This window comes from Malaclemys terrapin, chromosome 5 (assembly GCF_027887155.1).
Source record: "Malaclemys terrapin pileata isolate rMalTer1 chromosome 5, rMalTer1.hap1, whole genome shotgun sequence".
Classification (NCBI taxonomy): Eukaryota; Metazoa; Chordata; order Testudines; family Emydidae; genus Malaclemys; species Malaclemys terrapin.
The window spans coordinates 35,954,953-35,974,762 of record NC_071509.1 but is presented as its reverse complement, the minus strand read 5'-3'; the positions used below and the strand labels follow the sequence as shown (position 1 = coordinate 35,974,762).

General features: G+C 39.6%; 1 protein-coding gene across 1 annotated transcript in view; it reads left to right on the top strand.

Annotated features, from left to right (window-relative positions):
* Positions 1–17,692, top strand: part of SEL1L3 (SEL1L family member 3) — a 68,514-nt gene extending 50,822 nt beyond the window's left edge. Inside the window, exons 18-24 of the mRNA XM_054030519.1 lie at positions 696–786; positions 892–976; positions 3,353–3,462; positions 4,759–4,886; positions 13,167–13,269; positions 13,364–13,436; positions 16,507–17,692. Of these exons, the coding sequence (XP_053886494.1) occupies positions 696–786; positions 892–976; positions 3,353–3,462; positions 4,759–4,886; positions 13,167–13,269; positions 13,364–13,436; positions 16,507–16,649 (733 nt within the window). The 3' untranslated portion in view covers positions 16,650–17,692. The remainder of the gene's footprint in view (positions 1–695; positions 787–891; positions 977–3,352; positions 3,463–4,758; positions 4,887–13,166; positions 13,270–13,363; positions 13,437–16,506) is intronic.
* The last annotated feature ends 2,118 nt before the right edge of the window (positions 17,693–19,810 follow it).

The window sequence follows — 19,810 nt, the reverse complement described above, 5'->3', positions numbered from 1 at the left end:
CATTAAATATGTTATTTATAAAAGGGTTATTATGTCTTGAAACAGGCCACTCCATCTCACTTAGTGTCATAATCCAGCCTTACACACCAAACATTCTTGCAGGTGCACTTTAAGAGAGTAGAACCTTACATGGAGCTGATTCTACCTCAAAGCAGAAGAGAAGACGCTGAAACCACCCTAGACCAAACTCTGTTCTGTTATACCAAATGTGGCCAGTAGATGTAGCTATTGCATGGAATATCCAATCATTTCTTTCTAAACCGGGGATCGGCAACCTTTCAGAAGTGGTGTGCTGAGTCTTCATTTATTCACTCTAATTTAAGGTTTTGCGTGCCAGTAAGACATTTTAACATTTTTAGAAGGTCTCTTTCTATAAGTCTATAATACATAACTAAACTATTGTTGTATGTAAAGTAAATAAGGTTTTTAAAATGTTTAATAAGCTTCATTTAAAATTAAATTAAAATGCCGAGCCCCTCGGACTGGTGGGCAGAACCCGCACAGTGTGAGTGCCACTGAAAATCAGCTCACGTGTCGCCTTCGGCACGTGTGCCCTAGGTTGCCTACCCCTGTTCTAAACCTTGCTCACAAATTCTGCTTGACAAATGAATGTTTCACAATTTATTTGGTAGTTCTAACTATAGCTAAATCCTGATGATTTCAGTTTTTTTTTTTATTTCTGTCCTCTGTTTTAGGCATGAAGCTCTGCTGTATTATGTTTTAGCAGCAGAGGCTGGGATTGAAGTGTCACAGACAAACTTAGCACATATCTGTGAAGAGAGACCAGTAAGTAAATGTATTCATAATACGTGGTCCTTTTAAATCATTAGTGATCCTGTAATACTAATAACTTTCCTGTGATATAAATGGATCCACTCTTTTTCTTTCCAGGAACTAGCAAGAAGATACTTAGCTACTAATTGTGTTTGGCGCTACTATAATTTTTCCATATCTCAAATCAATGCTCCCTCATTTGGTATGTATAGCAATAATACTATAATACTTTTTAATAATAATATAATACTTTTTATTAATTCAGATCTTAATAGGATTTCAGTTTTAATTGTTAGTTACAATGAGAATGTAACAACTGTGTATACAGTGTGAAACTTTTATGCTAATGAGCAAATTAAGGAAAGAAAGGGGATGGATGGGGGGGTCTAGCTTTTTGCACATGACACAACTTGAGTGGGGACAGCAAAATGGCTGTAAGCTACCTTTGCCCTTCCTTGGTTCTTGGACCACCGGACCCAGGATTGGTCCCCCAGAAATATGCAGAGCAGCCTTTTCAGAAAGGAAACTTTAAATTAGAAACTCCTGCCATTCACACCTTTTTCTTTTATAACTGCAGTGTTCCAACAGGAATTTCAGTAGTAGAAATATCTCTCTCTTTGCAGGCTTACCTGTATCTTAATGCAGTTTGTCAGAGAATTTCCTACTTTTTTTAAGATAGTGAATAACATTTTCAAAAGCACCTGAGTGACTTAAGAGCCTAAATCTTATTTTCAGAAGCGACTAAGTCACTGATTCACGTGCTGGAAAAGATGCCCTTAATGAAAGTTCTTTATAGTGAGACACTTAAAGAGCTTAGTCTATTTAGCTTATCAAAAAGAAGATCAAGAGGTGAGTAAGTACTTTCACAGGGAGAATATATGGTTACTAAAGGACTTTTTAATCTAGCACAAAAAGGCATAACAAGAACCAATTGCTGGAAGTTAAAAGTCAGACAAATTCAAATTAGAAATAAGGAACACATTTGTAATAGTGAGGGTGGCTGACCATTGGAACAAACTACTTAGGAGAGTGGTGGATTCTTCATCTCTTGAGGTCTTTAAATCAAGACTGGATGCCTTTCTGGAAGTTATGCTGTAGTAAAACACAAATTATTGGGCTCAATACAGGGTAACTAGGAGAAATTCTATGGCCTGTGTTATGCAGGAAGTCAGAATAGATGAGCTATTGGTTGCTTCTGGGCTTAAAATCAATCTGTGACTTTCAATTAAGCTTAGTCTCCTAAGTCAATTAGATGCTTTAGAAAATTTTACCCTGTATTTAAAAACACTGATACAATTGCTATATTTCATTCTGAGACAAAGTTTTGTTGTTGTTAAAAGTGTAGTATAAAAATAATGCAAGCTATTCAATGAAACAGAAAAACAACATAATATTTGAATCCAGTACCACACTGTTGGTGCCTGTTCCCAACTCAGTCCAGAGTGATTCACCCACTGGAACTTACAAACACCACAGGTTTTTCTAATGGAGTGTGTAATATCCTGTGATTTGGCTCACAGAACTTACAGACTTTGTGAGCGCAGTCTTATGCCAGAGAAGCATCTAAAGTTCATCAGACTTCTGGGGTGAAATTAATTGCAAAACATCCCTTGACTTAAATGAAGTCAGGATTTCACATCTGGTCTCTTTTGGAATGAAGGTTAAAAAAACAAGTTTTTGTTTGTAAGTAATATAGGGCTCAATCTTGCACTGATTGAAGTCAGTGGCAAAACTCCCATAGACTGCAGTGGGATTGAGCCCACAGAAAATTTATAAACTCTGCAGGAGCTGAATGCTAGAGCTTATAAAATCTGCCTCATGGGCTCCTTGTGAGGCTATAAACTCTGCAGCATGGCCTACTGTAATGATCACATTACAGGATGTTCACACACACTTGGACCAAATTTCTTCTGCTGGAACATTTCATCACCATTCTATATTAGAGATAGGAGTCCTTAAAAGCCATCTCAGGCATCACTTGACTCTGTGCCAAGAAAATTGTAGCCATTCAGTTCCTCTGTGTTTACCACAGTGATGGGTACAGAATAAGCATCTAAATAGAACAGAAGTGTTTGAAGCCAGTTCACATGATCAGGGCTAACAACTCCAGTAAGCCCAGTATTTCCCCCAAAAGACTATTAGACACCAGTACTTTTAATGAAGCCAAATGAATAAAACAATTTGAAGTTTCTAGATCTGGGGTATTTGGAGGTTATTGTTAGTTTTGTGGTAAAGATTACGCTGCACAGTCTTCGTAGAAATTTTTTCAAGAGTAGAAAAACCCATTTTTAATTAAAATCATGTCTTCAAAATGCCTTGCCTGATTAACCTGAAATGTCCTCCTAAGAGCATTCCCTGGCAGAAGAACCACCATGAGAAATTTCATTCAGAATGTGTTTTTTCAGAGGTTGGAGCCCCGGTGGGCTTGGCATAGAAAGAGGGTCACAATCTTAAGCAGAGAGAAACTATGATTATCCATAATACAGTGGAAAATTCAGTAAATTCTTCAAATATATTAATAGTTCATGTATCTCTATACAAATATTTTGTAATGCCCTGCTACTGTTACCTTCCACAGCTTACTTGAAGATGGGAGACTTCTATTACTATGGTTACCAGAACCACTCTAAAGACCTTGAGCTGTCAGTGCAGATGTATGCACAAGCTGCATTCGAGGGAGATTCACAGGTATCTTCACGGTTATAAAAATACCTTATTGAAATATCAATTCTAAGGACAAGCTATAAATAGCCAAGATACACACATGCAGCGAACACACCTACTGGTATAAATGTATCATTTATTTTAAAGTATGATCTGAGTCATGAATTTGCTCTTTCACACTAAGATGAACTAGAATTAGCCTGGGGGATGTTTTCAGGGCTAAAGGTGAAGAGTCTAGTTTGTTGTTACTCTTTTCGGTGCTACTGTAATACAAGTTAATAATAATAGTGCACTTCCCTTAAAACCAAGTGTTACTCCTGGGATGAACTTGGCCCAGTATGTTCCCATGAACAACAAAAAACTTCAGCATATATGCTCTCATAATGCCAAGATATTCCAAGACATTGTATCAAAGACATGAGTAGTTTAACATTGGGCAGCATTTTGTTCTCAGATCCTCATAGCAGATATTCTTCAGTAGTCTCCTCTCCCTAGGCATATGGAACTCTCACTGACACCAGAAAAATTATTACATGTGATTTGAGCAGTTACCAGAGTTGGGACCCACCCTGAGGATCTTTAAACAAAAAGCTGCCAGTGTTTGCAACAGCAGCTAAAATGGAAAGAAAAGAGAAACAAGTGTCTTCGGTTTTAAATGTGAAAGACACTTCAAAGCTCCATCCTGCAACTGTCTCCACACAGACAGACCCTTGTACCTCTGGAGTGCCCCACTGAAGTCAGAGGTCTGCCCAAGCAGATGAAGTTGCAGGATCAGAGCCCAAGCCATTTTGAGCTAAATTCTCCTCTCAGATGCACAATTGCAACATCCATTGAAGTCAGTAGGGTTACGTGGGAGGGGACTAATTGGGAACAGAACATGGTCCATTTCTGCTTTCAGTCTTTGTATGAGACATGTCGGGGTGATGCGCTCTTCAATTGCTGCTGTATTTAGACAGGATCTAGGGACGAAAAGCTTAGTGAACTGGTTTGGGAAAATGGCGCTCAACATTACACTAAGATGAACTAGAATTAGCCTGGGGAATGTTTTCTTGTTTCTGATGCTCTTGTAAATGTATTATTCACATGAGCATATCTTGGGGAAATAAGGTGCTCACATTTATTCAGTGAAGATCACAGAACTATATGGTATTAAAGTGAAGAAGGTAAAAAAGCAATTGTAATTATTGACATGCTGATCAGTAGCCCAATCCATCTCCCACTGAAGTCAGTGATAAAACTTTCATTGAGCTCTGTGGTGCAGGATCAGGCCTTAGATTCATGTATTTTCTTCTATATAATTGTATATTTTATGTATTTTAGGGACTCTTTAATTTGGCCCTTCTCGTGGAAGAGGGTAATTCCATTCCTCCCTACATTTTAGATCACTTAGAGATCAACAGGACTCTGCAGTCTAGTAATATTTCCATCCTTCAGGAGCTTTATCAAAGGTGAGTTTATATATTCATCTTTCAGTACCAAGAACTAGAATTCTTATCTTTACTCACATTATTACTTGTTGCAAACATCACTGGGACTAGTTGAGTACTCTGATCCCACAATGGAGCCTTAAATTTTACTGCCAAACTAGGTTCTAGCAATTTGTTCCTGTTCCATTGGTAAAATGCCTAAGATAGGCTTTTAAATGCAAATATGAGAAATAATATAGATTACTGAATTAGGAATGGCTTCCATTTATTTCTGCCCGCTTTGCTACAACATGCTGACATTTGTCTGCTTTCACTTTGGAAATTCTGTTTTTTTTTTTCAAGTGTCCTTTGCATATTCCCACTCATGCGATGTGCTAGTGTGTGCAGCTCAGACAGTGGAACCTTCTCGTAGCAGTGCCTGTTAGAGCGCACACTCGCCCCTCCGGCTCCTCCCCTCTGTGTTCCTGCACATTCTGAGGGCAGGGCTATAAAAAAGTGGGGCGCGGTGCTCCCTCAGTTCTTTCCAGCTGCAGCAGCAGACAGATGTGAAACTCTCCAGTTCCATCAAACCTGGTTTCTAAAAGAACTCTGTGCCTTAGCTTAGTGTAGTGTCAGTGTTAGTGGTTAGATTTTTAATCTTAGGATAGTTAGTTAAGCCTTCGGTTCTGACTATAAGTTCCATTGTGGATCTGAAAGCTAAGAGACCTAGCTTCAAAAGATGTATGTCTTGTCCAGCAGTCTTCCTGGTGTCAGATGCCCATACGAGATGCGTGGCATGCCTTGGAGAAGGCACTCTCCTTCAAGGTGCTCCATCTGCAGAACATTTACCCAAGAACTTAAAAGGAGCGCTAGAACAGGCTGCAAGCCTTATTGCTGCAAGAAGCTCTGGCTGCAAAGCCTCCCAGATACAACTCATCTAAAGAGTCCATATCGAAGTTGAAAAGGCCAGTGTCAGCTCCTGACCCATCAGGGACTAAGAAGATGAAGAGCACTATTCAAAAGTTTCCAATATCTGTCCCAGGATCAGGATCCAAGACCTCAGTGCAGTAAGTTCGCAGATGATTGAATCCGTTCTCAACACACTCAGACTTCATCAGTGCCAGTCTCAGAAATTAGAGCCAAACCACAGGAAAAGCCTTCTGATCCTTCTACTTTGGTTCAGAGAAAAACTGTGTGAGACAAGAAGGCTCCCATTAGTAGGGCCAAACCACGTTCAGGACACTTCTTGTATCCATCAGATCCAAATCACAGAACATTGGATCCTAAATCAAAGACTAAGATAGATTCTAGCTCAGGATAAATCCCTGATTAAGAGTCATCCACCACTCCTGAAGTTCACATCAGACCTGAAGATCATTCCAGAGCCAACAGTTGTTTCTATATCACCCATCCTAACTGCACCAGTCTCTACAGTGATATCGCAAGAGCACCATAAAATGCTAAAGCAGATCTGTTGGCAGATCTACAAAAAACAAAAATGATTTCTTCCCCTAAGGGGGATAATAGGAAAGCTCCCACTAGTTATCCTTCTTAGATCTCCCAGAGAGAGAAAAGGAGGAGACTGGATGAATTCTCACAGATAATAAGACACTTCCCTTTCTCCCCCTAACACACCCTGTGGCGCTACAAATATATTTGTTTCCCCTTCTCAGTTTTACACATGCCAGGTCCTGTAGTTTCTCCAGTAATCTGTGTCTGATTGGATCTGAGGTTGTATCCAGAGTCTGAGGAAGGATCGTCTCATGTTAAGTATACCAACATACCTCCCAGTTTCCATGCTCATGAGAAGGAGCACACTTCTAGGTTTGGTGTCTAGAAAACAACAGGTCCTCCTAGCTATGACATGGAGCCTTAATTTAGTTAGTGGCATGATTGGCAGATACCACTGTGGGCTAGGTGGCCCTACTGGCCTTCACATAGACAGTATAGGAACATTCTGAATTCTTGTCAGAACCCCTCTCCGATGCGGGGTCAGAAAATGTATTACTCCTCATCTCCGAGATTCCCAGATCAGTTGACTTCTTCTGCTTTCAAGGTTCATTCTCCTACTATAATTTCTGATACTCTTTCAGAAGAAGAGGAGGAGCCTACAGCTCTGGTGGACTATCAAGAGTTGGAGACAGAACTTGATGATGAATCTTTCCTGGATGGAAATATTGGAGTCGATTCAGTTTCCTCTCCTTCTGATGATGCTTTACAGTTCCACGAACTTGTGGACAGAATGGCAATGGCACTGCAATTCCATCAGTCACACTGGAAGAAACCTCAATCCTGTTTTAAAATAAGATTATCTGTCCAATATTAGATAAGCTATTGCAGCCTGTGAAGACAGTTGGTCTACTCCTTCGCTTTGTCAGGCTATATTGAAAAAAGATGACAAATTATATCTATTGCTCTACAAGTTTTCATTCTTTCATGCACACCCTACCCCTAAGTCTCTAGTGGTGGTGGTGGAACAAAGATCCAGAAGAAGGCAATCACATTCCACATCTTCTGACAGGGAGTAAAAGGAGATGGATGCAGCAGGTAGACAGGTATTTTCATCTGCATAGCTCAGAATTAGAATAGCAAGTTACCAGGCAGTGATATTGAATTATCAATATCAGCTATGGGAAAAGATGTTCATGTTTGCCAAAAAACAACAAGGAGTCTGGTGGCACCTTAAAGACTAACAGATTTATTTGGGCATAAGCGTTCGTGAGCAAAAACCTCACTTCTTCAGTTGCATCCGAAGAAGTGAGGTTTTTACTCACGAACGCTTATGCCCAAATAAATCTGTTAGTCTTTAAGGTGCCACCAGACTCCTTGTTGTTTTTGTAGATACAGACTAACACTGCTACCCCCTGATACTTGACACTATGTTTGCCAAAACACTCCCCAAAGAGCTAAGTAATCTGGCCAACACCTTGGAAACACAGGGGCAGGCAGTGGCTAAACATGCTTAGAGCCTCTTTTCATGCTGTAGATTCAACAGTGGGAGTGGTTGCTTCAGCTATCACGCTACGCAGACATGCTTGGCTCAGATCTTCTTTTTCCAACCTGAAACCAGATCGAAGGTAGAAAATCTTCTCTTCAGAGGTCTTGTGGTTATTTAGTAGTAAGGCCAAGGAAATACTGGAGAAGATGAAGGACATGAGGTCTACTGCAAGACCTTTAGGTGTCTACCTAGCTCAGAGGAGAAGGAGTTTGAGACCTGTCTTCGGGTACCATGGAAAATTCTATCCCCCCTCTTCTTCATCTTATTATCAGAAAGATGTCATTTTCAGCATCAGCAGCCTTCTTCTACACAGCCACAGAAGAGAAAGCCTTTTAAGCCCCAAATGAAGGGAAAATGACCATGAGTTGCAACATCAAATTCAAACATCAGACCTCAAGTTTGACATGGTGATCAGAAGCTTCAGACCAACCTGTAACCTCCTTCCAACCCCGTCATCTTTCCCAACTTTTCTATTATGTCAGTGCTCACAATTCCATCACATCCCAAATGAATTCTGTAGATATTATTGAGTGGCTATGCCATTTGATTTGATTCCTTTCCTCTACCCCGCTGGCGTGCCACTTCTATCCCTATTCAGGGACCCTCTCACAAGAGTGTGTTAAAATCAGAGATCCATTCCTTGTTGGAATCAAGAGCCACAGAGGAGGTGCCAAGGGAATTCAAAAGAGAAGGTTCCTACTCCAGATATTTTCTGATACCAAAGACAGATTGAGGACTTTGTGCAATGTTAGATCTATGGAAGACCTATCTTCTTTATCAAAAAATCCATTTCCCCATGTTGACACAAGCATCTATCATAGCCTTCCTGACCACCTTAGATTGGTTTACAGCTCTCAATCTGAAAGATATCAGAGGGGTAGCCGTGTTAGATCTGTAAAAAGCGACAAAGAATCCTGTGGCACCTTATAGACTAACAGACGTATTGGAGCATAAGCTTTCGTGGGTGAATACCCACTTCATCAGATGCATGTGACAATCTGAAAGATGTGTACTTCCATATCTATATCTGATCCAGGCATCAAAAATATCTTCATTTCCTAGTTAGATAAGACCACTTCCAGTACTAAATCTTACCCATCTACTATCCCATGGGTATTTACAAAGTACCTTTCCATAGTTGCAAACTTTACGCATGCTCCCTCTTCAAAAGTTTAGGACTCATGGTAAACAAGAAAAAAAATCTTTTCTGCTACCTACACAAAGGATTCCTTTTATAGGAGCAGGTCTCCGTTCCCTGGAGGGCAAAGCCTTTCTATTAGAAGAAAGATACCTGAAGCATCAATTCACTACAGAGGGGCTTCATCAAGATCACACTTAGAGACATGTTCTTTCTAGGCTTCATGGGTTTAGACACTTATATCACAACTTATGCTCGGCTCAGGATGAAAAGTCTGCAGCTTTGGTTGATGTTAAGTTACGGACCAAGCACAGATGGCACGTGCATATAGTTGACCATTCCAAGTAAGATACTGCTATCCTTGACATGGATGACTCAACATTACAATCTTCTGAGAGGGGTAGCTTTCAACTCTCCAGCTCCATCTGAAACAGTCACCTCGGATGCCTCCAACAGGGGTGGGAAGTGCATTTCAGCAAATAGTTCAAGGTCATTGGAGTTCTCAGGAAAATAACCTGGAAATGAGAGCAATCCATTGGGCTCTCAAATTATGTCTGCCTCACAGCCAGAACAGGTAATGCAATTGTCACAGACAACACAATGACAGTGGATTAGATCAACAAAAAGGGAGGGTCTCACGCTTCCCAATTGTGCAAAGAAGCAGTTGCATTATGGGATTGGCGTATCCAGCACATTTATCCCATAGCTCTACACATAGCAGGCAAGGTTCAAGGCTGTATCCCCACTTTGAACTTTAGGGTACAAATGTAGGGGCCTGCATGAAAACTTCTAAGCTTAACTACCAGCTTAGCTCTGGTCCGCTGCCACGGCTAATTTCCTTCCCTGGGTAGCCTTGAGAGACCTTCACCAATTCCCTGGTGAATACAGATCCAAACCCCTTGGATCTTAAAACAAGGAGAAATTAACCATTCCCCTCCTTCCTCCCACCAACTCCTGGTGAATACAGTTCCAACCCCCCTGGGATCTAAAACAAGGAGAAATTAACCATTCCCCTCCTTCCTCTCACCAACTCCTGGTGAATCAAGATCCAAACCCATTGGATCTTAAAACAAGGAAAAATCAATCAGGTTCTTAAAAAGAAGGCTTTTAATTAAAGAAAAAGGTAAAAATCATCTCTGTAAAATCAGTATGGAAATTAACCTTACAGGGTAATCAAACTTAAAGAGCTCAGAGGACTCCCCTCTAGTCTTAGGTTCAAAGTACAGCAAACAAAGATAAACACTCTAGTAAAAGGTACATTTACAAGTTGAGAAAACAAAGGAAAACTAAGACGCCTTGCCTGGCTATTTACTTACAAGTTTGAAATAGGAGAGACTTGTTTAGAAAGATGTGGAGAACCTGGATTGATTTTTGGTCCCTCTCAGTCCCAAGAGCGAACACACTCCCAAACAAAGAACACAAACAAAAGCCTTCCCCTCCCAAGATTTGAAAGTATCTTGTCCCCTTATTGGTCCTTTAGGTCAGATGCCAGACAGGTTACCTGAGCTTCTTAACCCTTTACAGGGAAAAGGATTTTGGAGTCTCTGGCCAGGAGGGATTTTATAGTACTGTACACAGGACAGCTGTTACCCTTCCCTTTATAGTTATGACACAAGGACAACAGCCTGGTAGATCAGCTGAACAGAGATGTAACGGAACTTCATGAATAGTTGTCGTAGAAATCTATAGATGAGATCTTCACCTTGCAGGGTTGCAAACCTGTCTTTGCACATAATACAGTTAGAAAATTTATGCAGGAACTTGCTGTGATGCTTCCTGGGCGTACCCAGGGTTGTGAGGTACCTCACCACCACCTGCCTTTAGTGTGAGGAAGCCTTGTCCGTGCCTGGCAAGGGTCATACCCCTGGATTGTCCTGTCCATGGACACTCACAGAATTCACAGATCTACTATTCCCAAAGGAACAGTACACCTCAGCTTATCAGTTATATCTCAGGATCACTGCTCACCTCAATTTACAGCACTTAGATATGGTTATAGTGAAATCAGGTAAAAGTTTATTTAACAAATAATAGAGCTTCAAGAAGAAGCAAGTAGACTTAATGGAAATAAATATTTACATATAAAATAAAGTTGTAACATGCTTTCTAGAGCCTAAACTTAACTAACAAGACAGCCTCCTGTCTCATAAATCTTAGCTCACTCAGAGACTCACCCCCAGGGTTAAACAGCCAGATTGGCTGTGATGCTCCATTCATAAACAAACACACTGGCAGCTTATCCCTAGGTTAAGGTGTACCTGTGCAACCCCAAAATAGTTTAAACAATCCATTTTCTTTACTGTAAACAGTATCTTCCCCCGCTGGTTGTTTTCCCTGCAGAGAAACTCCTCTGGAGACTTTGCAGTCTCTTGATTAGCATTTTACTTAGTCTGTAAATAGGCATCCATTGTGAAGTATCCAATACTCAATTTACATACAGCCAGTCATCTAGAGCATCTCCCACCTGAAAGAAACTTGTTTTATCCCCTCTTGGTGACCAACCCCAACTCACAAACCTTAAGAGCATTATCTTCAGTGTATATATACATAACTCATTACATATTATGCATCCATACATTTCGCAATGGATATGATGATCCGTGTAACATAGGCTTTCAGTAGAGACCTTATACTAGACCCTTTGATGAACTATTATGTAGAGACCAGATCCAGGGGATCCATGTAGCCCTATGCCCCGCTATGCCCTCTGCCAGTGGGCACCCAGAGGTCAGTGGGTCACACTTACCAATATATATCCACAAATAAAGGATCCAATACCATCATGGGATCTCAATTTACTCCTTAAACAGCTAATGACACTTCCCTTTGAGCCTATGGAAGACTGCTGTCTGTACCATCTATCTATAAAAATTGCTTTCATAGTAGCCACAGCCTCAGCTAGGTGAATGACTGAATTACCACCACATGGCTCATCAAGTATCTTCCACCAGGATACAGTGGCTTCTGCCCTAATCCTAGATTCCTTCCCAAGGTGGTACCTGACTTTCATGTTAATCTGATTTTTTTCCCCTAGGGTTCACACTCTCATAGAGGAGTCAAAGCTGCATATATTAGATGCTAAAAGAGCTCTGGGTTACTGAATTAATAGAATCGAGGAATTTCAGAAATCCTTCATTTCATATGCAGATAGCCATAAAAGACACACACTCTCTTCAGACTTTATCTAGTGGGGTTAGACAGGGCATAGAGGAAATTATAAACTAGCATTCATTCCACCCCTTCTTGGGGTTAGGTCATACTATCAGAGCAATTGCTACCTCCATCACTTGCCTTAGACATGGCCCAGTTGCAGAGCCCTATAGGGCTGCTACTTGGAGCTCCACACATGCTTTTTACAAAACACCTCCCTAGACCTAGCATCTGGATTGGGCACTGTTTGATGGAGCAGTACTGTAATCCCTATTCAATTGGGACTCTGAGTCCTACCTTCCATGATGGGATACTGCTTGCCAGACTATCCTGTGAGTGGGACTGTGCAGCAAACACTTGAAGAAGAAATGGAGGTTACTTACTTGTAACAGGAGGTTTTGAGGGGATGGACTCTGCACTCCCCATCCACATTCCTGGGAATCCTAATGGAATTTTGACTTGAGAAGGCAAGGTTGGAAGGAACTGAGGCAGCAGGGAGTGCCACACTCCCTTTTATAGCCTCACCTTCAGAACTTGCAGGAACACAGAAGAGAGAGGTAGGGAGGGGTTCATGAGCATTCTTAGGGGCACTGCTACAAAAAGGTTCCACCGCCTCAGCTGCACCCGCCAGTGCGTCCCATGAGTAGGACCATGCAGATTCCATCTCTAAGAACTCCAGTTACGGATACATAACCGATATATCTGTTCCATTTACTTACAGAGAACTCGTTTTCTTGATATCACATAAAGCAATTCCCATTCTACCCTCTCAGTGAAGTACAGTATGTACTGAAAGTTCACACAGTAACATTGTAGAATCACTTTACAGACAAATGAGGAAGGATGACCTAGTGGTTAATGCATAGACCTGTGAGTCAGGGAATGAGAGCTCTATTCCCAGCTTTGCTACTGAGTGTCTGTGCGACTTCGGATAAGTCACTTAGGGCCCAATGCTACCATTCTTACTTCTTGTAGTCCCATTGCTATAGAAGTACAAAACAAAATATTCAACACCACTTTTTATTTTTGTTTATAGGTGCTGGAGTCATAGCAATCAAGAATTAATTAATCCATGCTCATTAGCTTTGCTTTATTTTTACTTAAGAGTTTTCTGGAATAACATTTTGCATTCTACTCTGGTATGTATTATTCCATTGTCACATTCATCAGTACAGTTAGATCCCGGGCCCTGCCTTTGTATTGATCTAACACACATTTCTAAACTTATTGCAGATCTACTTCATGGGAACCTTTCTTGTGTCAATATTGGTTGCATTTGCAGTACAATATTTTCAGTCTCTGTCTGGTAAGTATTTGCCTCAGTCAGGCTGAAATAATCTAGAAAAAAATAATTCTAGACATAAAATAGGGAACTTTAAAGATAGAACAGACTTCAAGATTTGGTGCCAGCATGCAGTTCATATATAATTTAAAACAAGTAATGTCCTACAAATTCAGTCTCTTAATTGCAGGAGTAGATCTGACTCACACAAGTAGTCCTATTGCCTTCAAAGAATCAGCATGAGTAAGGGTGTGCAGACTCAGGCCTCAAGCGCAGAATAATAATTTTGCACCAGATCAGTAATTTGGAACTGTGTATTGGTATTTGCCATTTCCCCCCCCAGGAACAATTTCACCATTCTTTCACCAATTTTAACGAAACACAATTTGATTAGAGGAGCTGAAAATCATTTTTATTATGTTGTATAGCATTGTAGCACTCTGCTTTATTTCAGCATCCTAAGTAAGATACTGTTTTTACCTTTTCTTCCTCCAAAAAGCTATTAATAGATGTATACATGAATTAAGGGCTTTTGTTACTAAGGCCTTGGCTGTTTTTAACATAATTATTGTAGCTTGAAAACTGCAGCTTCCTTCTGTTTGGAATGATAGTCACAGAAATGGGAAAAGGTCTAGTAATTAGAGAGCCCATCTCTCTGCCAGTGCAGGATTACCCCCTACTATACTTTTTTGAGTGCTTTTTTCCAACAAGGTTTCACATGCTCCAAGTGATCTGTCTTCTATCACTTCCCTTGGGAGAGTATTCCACAATATACCTCATATTAAACTGTTTTCCCTGATATCCAGCCTAAACTTTTGTTTTAGGAATTTTATCCTCCTAATGCATTCTGAATTGTCATACTCTTAATCATACCCAGTGTACCATCCTAATTTTATAATTCCTCTCCCTTCTTGATGTTCACACCCATCAGATATTTGTTATCATGGCCCTTCATAGTCATCACTTCTCCAAGTAATACATACTTAACTCTCTGAATCCTACATTACAAATCACTCCTTCCAGCCCCATGCACATTTCTTTTCCTCGTCTCTGTACTCCTTCCTCTTCTTGAAGTACAGTTAACTAGAATAATGGGAATAAAACAAACAAAAAATAATGAACAGACAATTCAGTAATGTCAGTTTCATGTGTCCTATTCTAGTAAAATATTTTTATATTGGGTTAAGCAGCAGTAAGAAGATTTTTAACCTTTCCTTGAAATAAAGGTTCAGAGAAGTAATTAGTATCACAGGAGCGGTTATGCTTATTACCGCTTTTTGTTGTTGTTGGTTACCATTTGTATTAAGCCTTTCTGATGATTTGACCATCACATTAGTTACTGAAGTCTGAAGGAAACCTGGCACTGATGACTAATTTAAACGTGTTGTTAAGGCAGTGGTTATGAAGATTCCTGGTATAGCATTAACTAATAGATTATTTCTTTTTATGGTCCTTATACCTATCTTGTAAATAGTCAGACTAATGAGTTTATGACTTCAGGTGATTGTTGCCACTAGATTCAGTGGGCTGTATTCTGCACCCTGACTGAGCTCCACCTAATGCATGGGCAGTGGAGCCAGTTGGGCTTCCCTCATCCCATGCCACTCGGTCCCAGTGTAATAGTTACTGGGGAGCAACTCTGACTTACACCAATGGGTGGTAGCTCATACTTTACACAAGTACACAGTCAGTCATAGAAGAGCAAGAATGGGTCAAAATGGATCTAACAGACTGGAAAATCCTGCCCATTGCTTTCTTTCCTGATAGGGAGGAAGTAGAGAATCAGTGTTGGGGCCACATATCAGCCCTCAGTCTCCTAGAAATTTTTTTTCGGTTTAAAGGAATATTACAGACAAAAAAAATTGTCTAGGGGAAAAAGTGCTCATGATGTGCAATAGATGGTATCGGTCAACAAAGCTGAAGAGCATGATCAGCCACAAATAAAAAAAGAGAGCAAAGGTAGGCACGTATCTAAGGACAAGACAGTTTTTGATCAGCAAACTGTGGAAGAAATATGGACAAATTATGGAAAGAGGGTTTCCATTATATTATATTTTCTTGCAAACTTAAAAATGTTATCGTCTAATCTTCATAGAATGGGTGTATGGTGACAGACTTATTACTGTAACAAAATAAAGTAAAATCAGTTACTAAGGCTATGTCTACTACACTGTGCCACAGTGTGGACGACGGGTTGCGAATTGCAGAGTACACCAAAATGTTGCACACAAAACTACCCTGTGTGAACACTACTAGTGCAAACTAAAAGATACTAGTTCACATTAATGTAGTCCTCTCTCTAAAGCTAACTTTTACTTTGCACCAGCAGTGTCCACACGAGGCAGTTAGTGCTCAATACTTGGGTGTGTTCTGTGGTTCACACCCCCTGTCGTCAGCCACACTACAGCACAATGTAGACAAGCCCTAAGTCAGTGTTTTCTCAAATTTTGTACTGGTGATCCCTTTCATATAGCAAGCATCTGAGTGCGACCCTCTTATAAATTAAAAATACTTTTAATATATTTAACACCATTATAAATGCTGGAGGCAAAGTGGGTTTTGGGGTGGAGGCTGATAGCTCGCAACCCCCCATGTAATAACCTCGTGACCCCCTGAGGGGTCCCAACCTCCAGTTTGAGAACCCCTGCCCTAAGTGAAAGTACAATACTATCCTAGGTAGGATTTGAAAAATCTCCATCAACACTTTAGATACAAATTAAGTTTTGGAAAATAATCCCTTATAATCACAAATATTCCTTTATTAATATAAAATATACTGAATTATTAAGAAATAAGACTTACAACATATCTAAATTGTTCACAAATATATTCTAAACTTGATTTTGAAAGCCCTGTCCTTTATTACCAGATGCAATTGATATAATTTAGGGGCCACCGTAATGCATACACACAAAGGGGCTCAGTTAAAGTTACATTGGGCTACTTATTTTGACATTTCCTAATTTTTGAATGCTTGATTTTTCTTTCATGTAGTTTTATTTATATGTTTGTATGGGAGCCAGATATGTACGTGTATACTTTATATACAGTACTACATTTCAATATTTATTCTGTATTTGTGTTTTTTCTACAGCCAATGATTCTCAGGCACCAAGGCCAGAACAATCTCCAGATGTACATTCTTCCACTGAAAACACCAGTGACACTAGATCAACAGAACAAGAGGAATCTACTCTTACAAACAATTTAGCTCAGCATCCCCATCTGATCAGCTGAGGTGTAATTCTCTGAAAGATTGGAATTCCAAAGCAAACATTAGAATGGCATGGTCTTGAGTAGTTACAAAACTAAGAGTTCACAAATGTATAGAATGGTATTAACTATGTAATCCATGGGCTAAATCCTGCTCTTAGTTACACCTGGGCAATCCCAGTGACCTAATCTATCTATTATATAAAGCAGAAGGAAATTTTAAAAAAACCAAACCAAGAATACATGTTGATTATTTCATGAGATTATATGTCTGAATGCATTGTATGGTCTTGTTTTTGATGGGAGTAGAAAAATGGGTGAAATCCTGTCCCCACTGAAGTCAGTGGCAAAACTCCCATTGACTTCAATACGGCTAAGATTTCACCCACGGTATCTACTATTTGACTAAACAGTCTTTGCCCACATTTAGATGGAAGGCTAAATTTCCTGTAGCCCTGTTCCTGGAGGCTTGGCAGCCAGTCTTTGTTTGCTTTGAATTTATTGGGTAGCTGCACAAGCGCAACTGATTATAGGGAGCAGCTCCCTTTACCAAAAAATACAAAAAAAAGTAGAAGTGTCACAGTAAATCAGTGAACAGTTTCTTCTCAAATTCTTATATGGGTAACATAGGAAGGGAATTCTCTCCAGTTTTACAGTATATCTTAAATTGTCCTTGAACTAAATTACTGATCAGGTGTCATTTCCATTAATTAATATGTTTATACAGCACTAGTGCAATGGGGTCTTTGATTCCATATCTAGAGGTCCTGTAGGCTACGGTAATACAAATGATGATAAATAATAAAAATGCTAGTTAGGACAGTCAGGATAACAGGATATGCGGGAAGTAATCATACAGAGCATAGATCTCATCTGTCTGATTTTAAAGCTGCACAAAGTGAGTGGACGTAGGGAAGGAATGACTGTATGTGTTCAGCAGGTGTGTGTACACATAAAATCATATAGGTAATTGTATCCATCTATGCATTATTGTCGGTTAAATCTAATCTCTTTGCACTGCTTTATTTACAAGAGTAAATAAAATTATTTTTCTATTGCTGACTGTATGGTAACTGGCTTATTTGTCTTTTTATCTTGCGTTACAGTTAGGATAGATCTACACAAAATCTTGTAGCCACAAATTGTCTTTAGAGGATATAATCTGTGCAGGTAATCTCATCATCAAACTGTGATCAAGCAGTGCTCCACTATTTGTAGCATTTTCAGAAAAGTTCAGCAGCAAATGGGGTTTTCCCCCTGTGGAAATCCTGACTTTTCATTGAAAAAACAAAAAGCCAAAACATTTTCAGACTTTGACCAAAAAAATCTGAAAATTTTCTAGAAAAGCAGATACTGTCAGTGAAAATTTTCATTTAGTCAAAATGTGTGTCACTTTTTTGGGGCCATCCCCAATGTTCAGTTCAGCAACATAATCTCTGTATCCATTATTAGCATGAACTATTTTTACCAAAGTCTAGTTATTTTCAGTAATAAAAACTTGAATGGTAGAATTGCTTGTTTGTTTATAAAATAGTACATTTGAGGTTGAAAAGCCATGTGATCCATCTAGTTCTATTTACCTACGGCCTGAATTACAAGAACCCTTTACCCTGCTCTAGCAACGTAAAAGGGCTGTAAGGTCAGCATTAATTAAATGTAAAATGTAAATTATAATCAGGCACCTAGTGTTTGTGACTTATATTGTTTTTATCCATTGCATATAATTGCTCATCGCTATTGAGCCTGTGTTCAATTGTAAAATTTTGCAATGCTACATTTGATCACAAACAGTACGCATGCACGCACACACCTTTGGACTTTTGGCAGAATTCTAATATTATATATCTAACCAGATAAATGAAAACAAGTTTTCATTATTACCCTAAATGCAGACTGCATTATGATATTTGCACTTTATTTAAGTTGGTATGAAAATTTTAATTTCTGTTAGAAGGGAAACCAAAATTGGGCTTAGTATGGAAACTAAGATGCAAACTTTAATTATGGAGCAGTTGCTGTTGCAGAACAATATTTGACACATAGTACCTGTTTTTAAAATGCCTGTGTTCTGTGCCAAATGTGCATGTGCAAATACTATGCTTACATGCAAATCAGGTATTTGTATATACAAGTGGCAAGTTTTATATCCAGCTAGTCATTGGTGTCAAACCAAATATTAATTGGTCCATACGATTAAAGTAATCGCTTAACCCCACACAATGCAATTGTGGTTTTTTTACTCCTGAAGGCATTCTGCACCAAAACATTGAAAATTCTGCACACAATATTTCAAAACATGACCTATAAGGGAAGATTGAAAAAACTGGGTTTGCTTAGTCTGGAGAAGAGAAGATTGAGAGGGGACATGATAACAGTTTTCAAATACATAAAAGATTGTTACAAGGAGGAGGGAGGAAAAAATTGTTCTCCTTAATCTCTGAGGACAGGACAAGAAGCAATGGGCTTAAATTGCAGCAAGAGCGGTTTAGGTTGGACATTAGGAAAAACTTCCTAACTGTCAGAGTGGTTAAGCACTGGAATAAATTGCCTAGGGAGGTTGTGGAATCCCCATCATTGGGGATTTTTAAGAGCAGGTTGCACAAACACCTGTCAGGGATGGTCTAGATAATACTTAGTCCTGCCTTGAGTGCAGGGGACAGACTAGATGACCTCTCGAGGTCTCTTCCAGTTCTATGATTACCTTACTTCCCTGCCTTAAATAGGCACTTCCCTGCCTTTACATGTGGCAGGAATCCTTTGTCTCTTAGTGTGAATCCCCTCCCCCAAGTGGAAAAATAATACTGGCATTCCAAGATGGAGTCCAGTACCGGATGACATGATCACATGACCCTGCAGAGTCAAAGGAGCCATAAGTCCACAGGAAGCTTCTGAGGAAGGTGGAAGGTTAGCATCTTCAAAGACCTGTTGTTCTTCCTAATGGCTTTTTTCAGCCAGCAATCTAGACTTGATTGCATTCTGTCTAGTGTGCGTTCCCCAGGTGTAACCCTATGTAATAGGTACGTAGACAATATTCCCAACTTCAGATACAAAAATGATACATGCATACAAATAGGATAATCACAGTCAGTACATCATAACCTTCCCAATGATATCTCACATGACCCATCTTACATAAAATACATTTTAGATATGCTATAATCATATTATAACAATATTTCTATGAA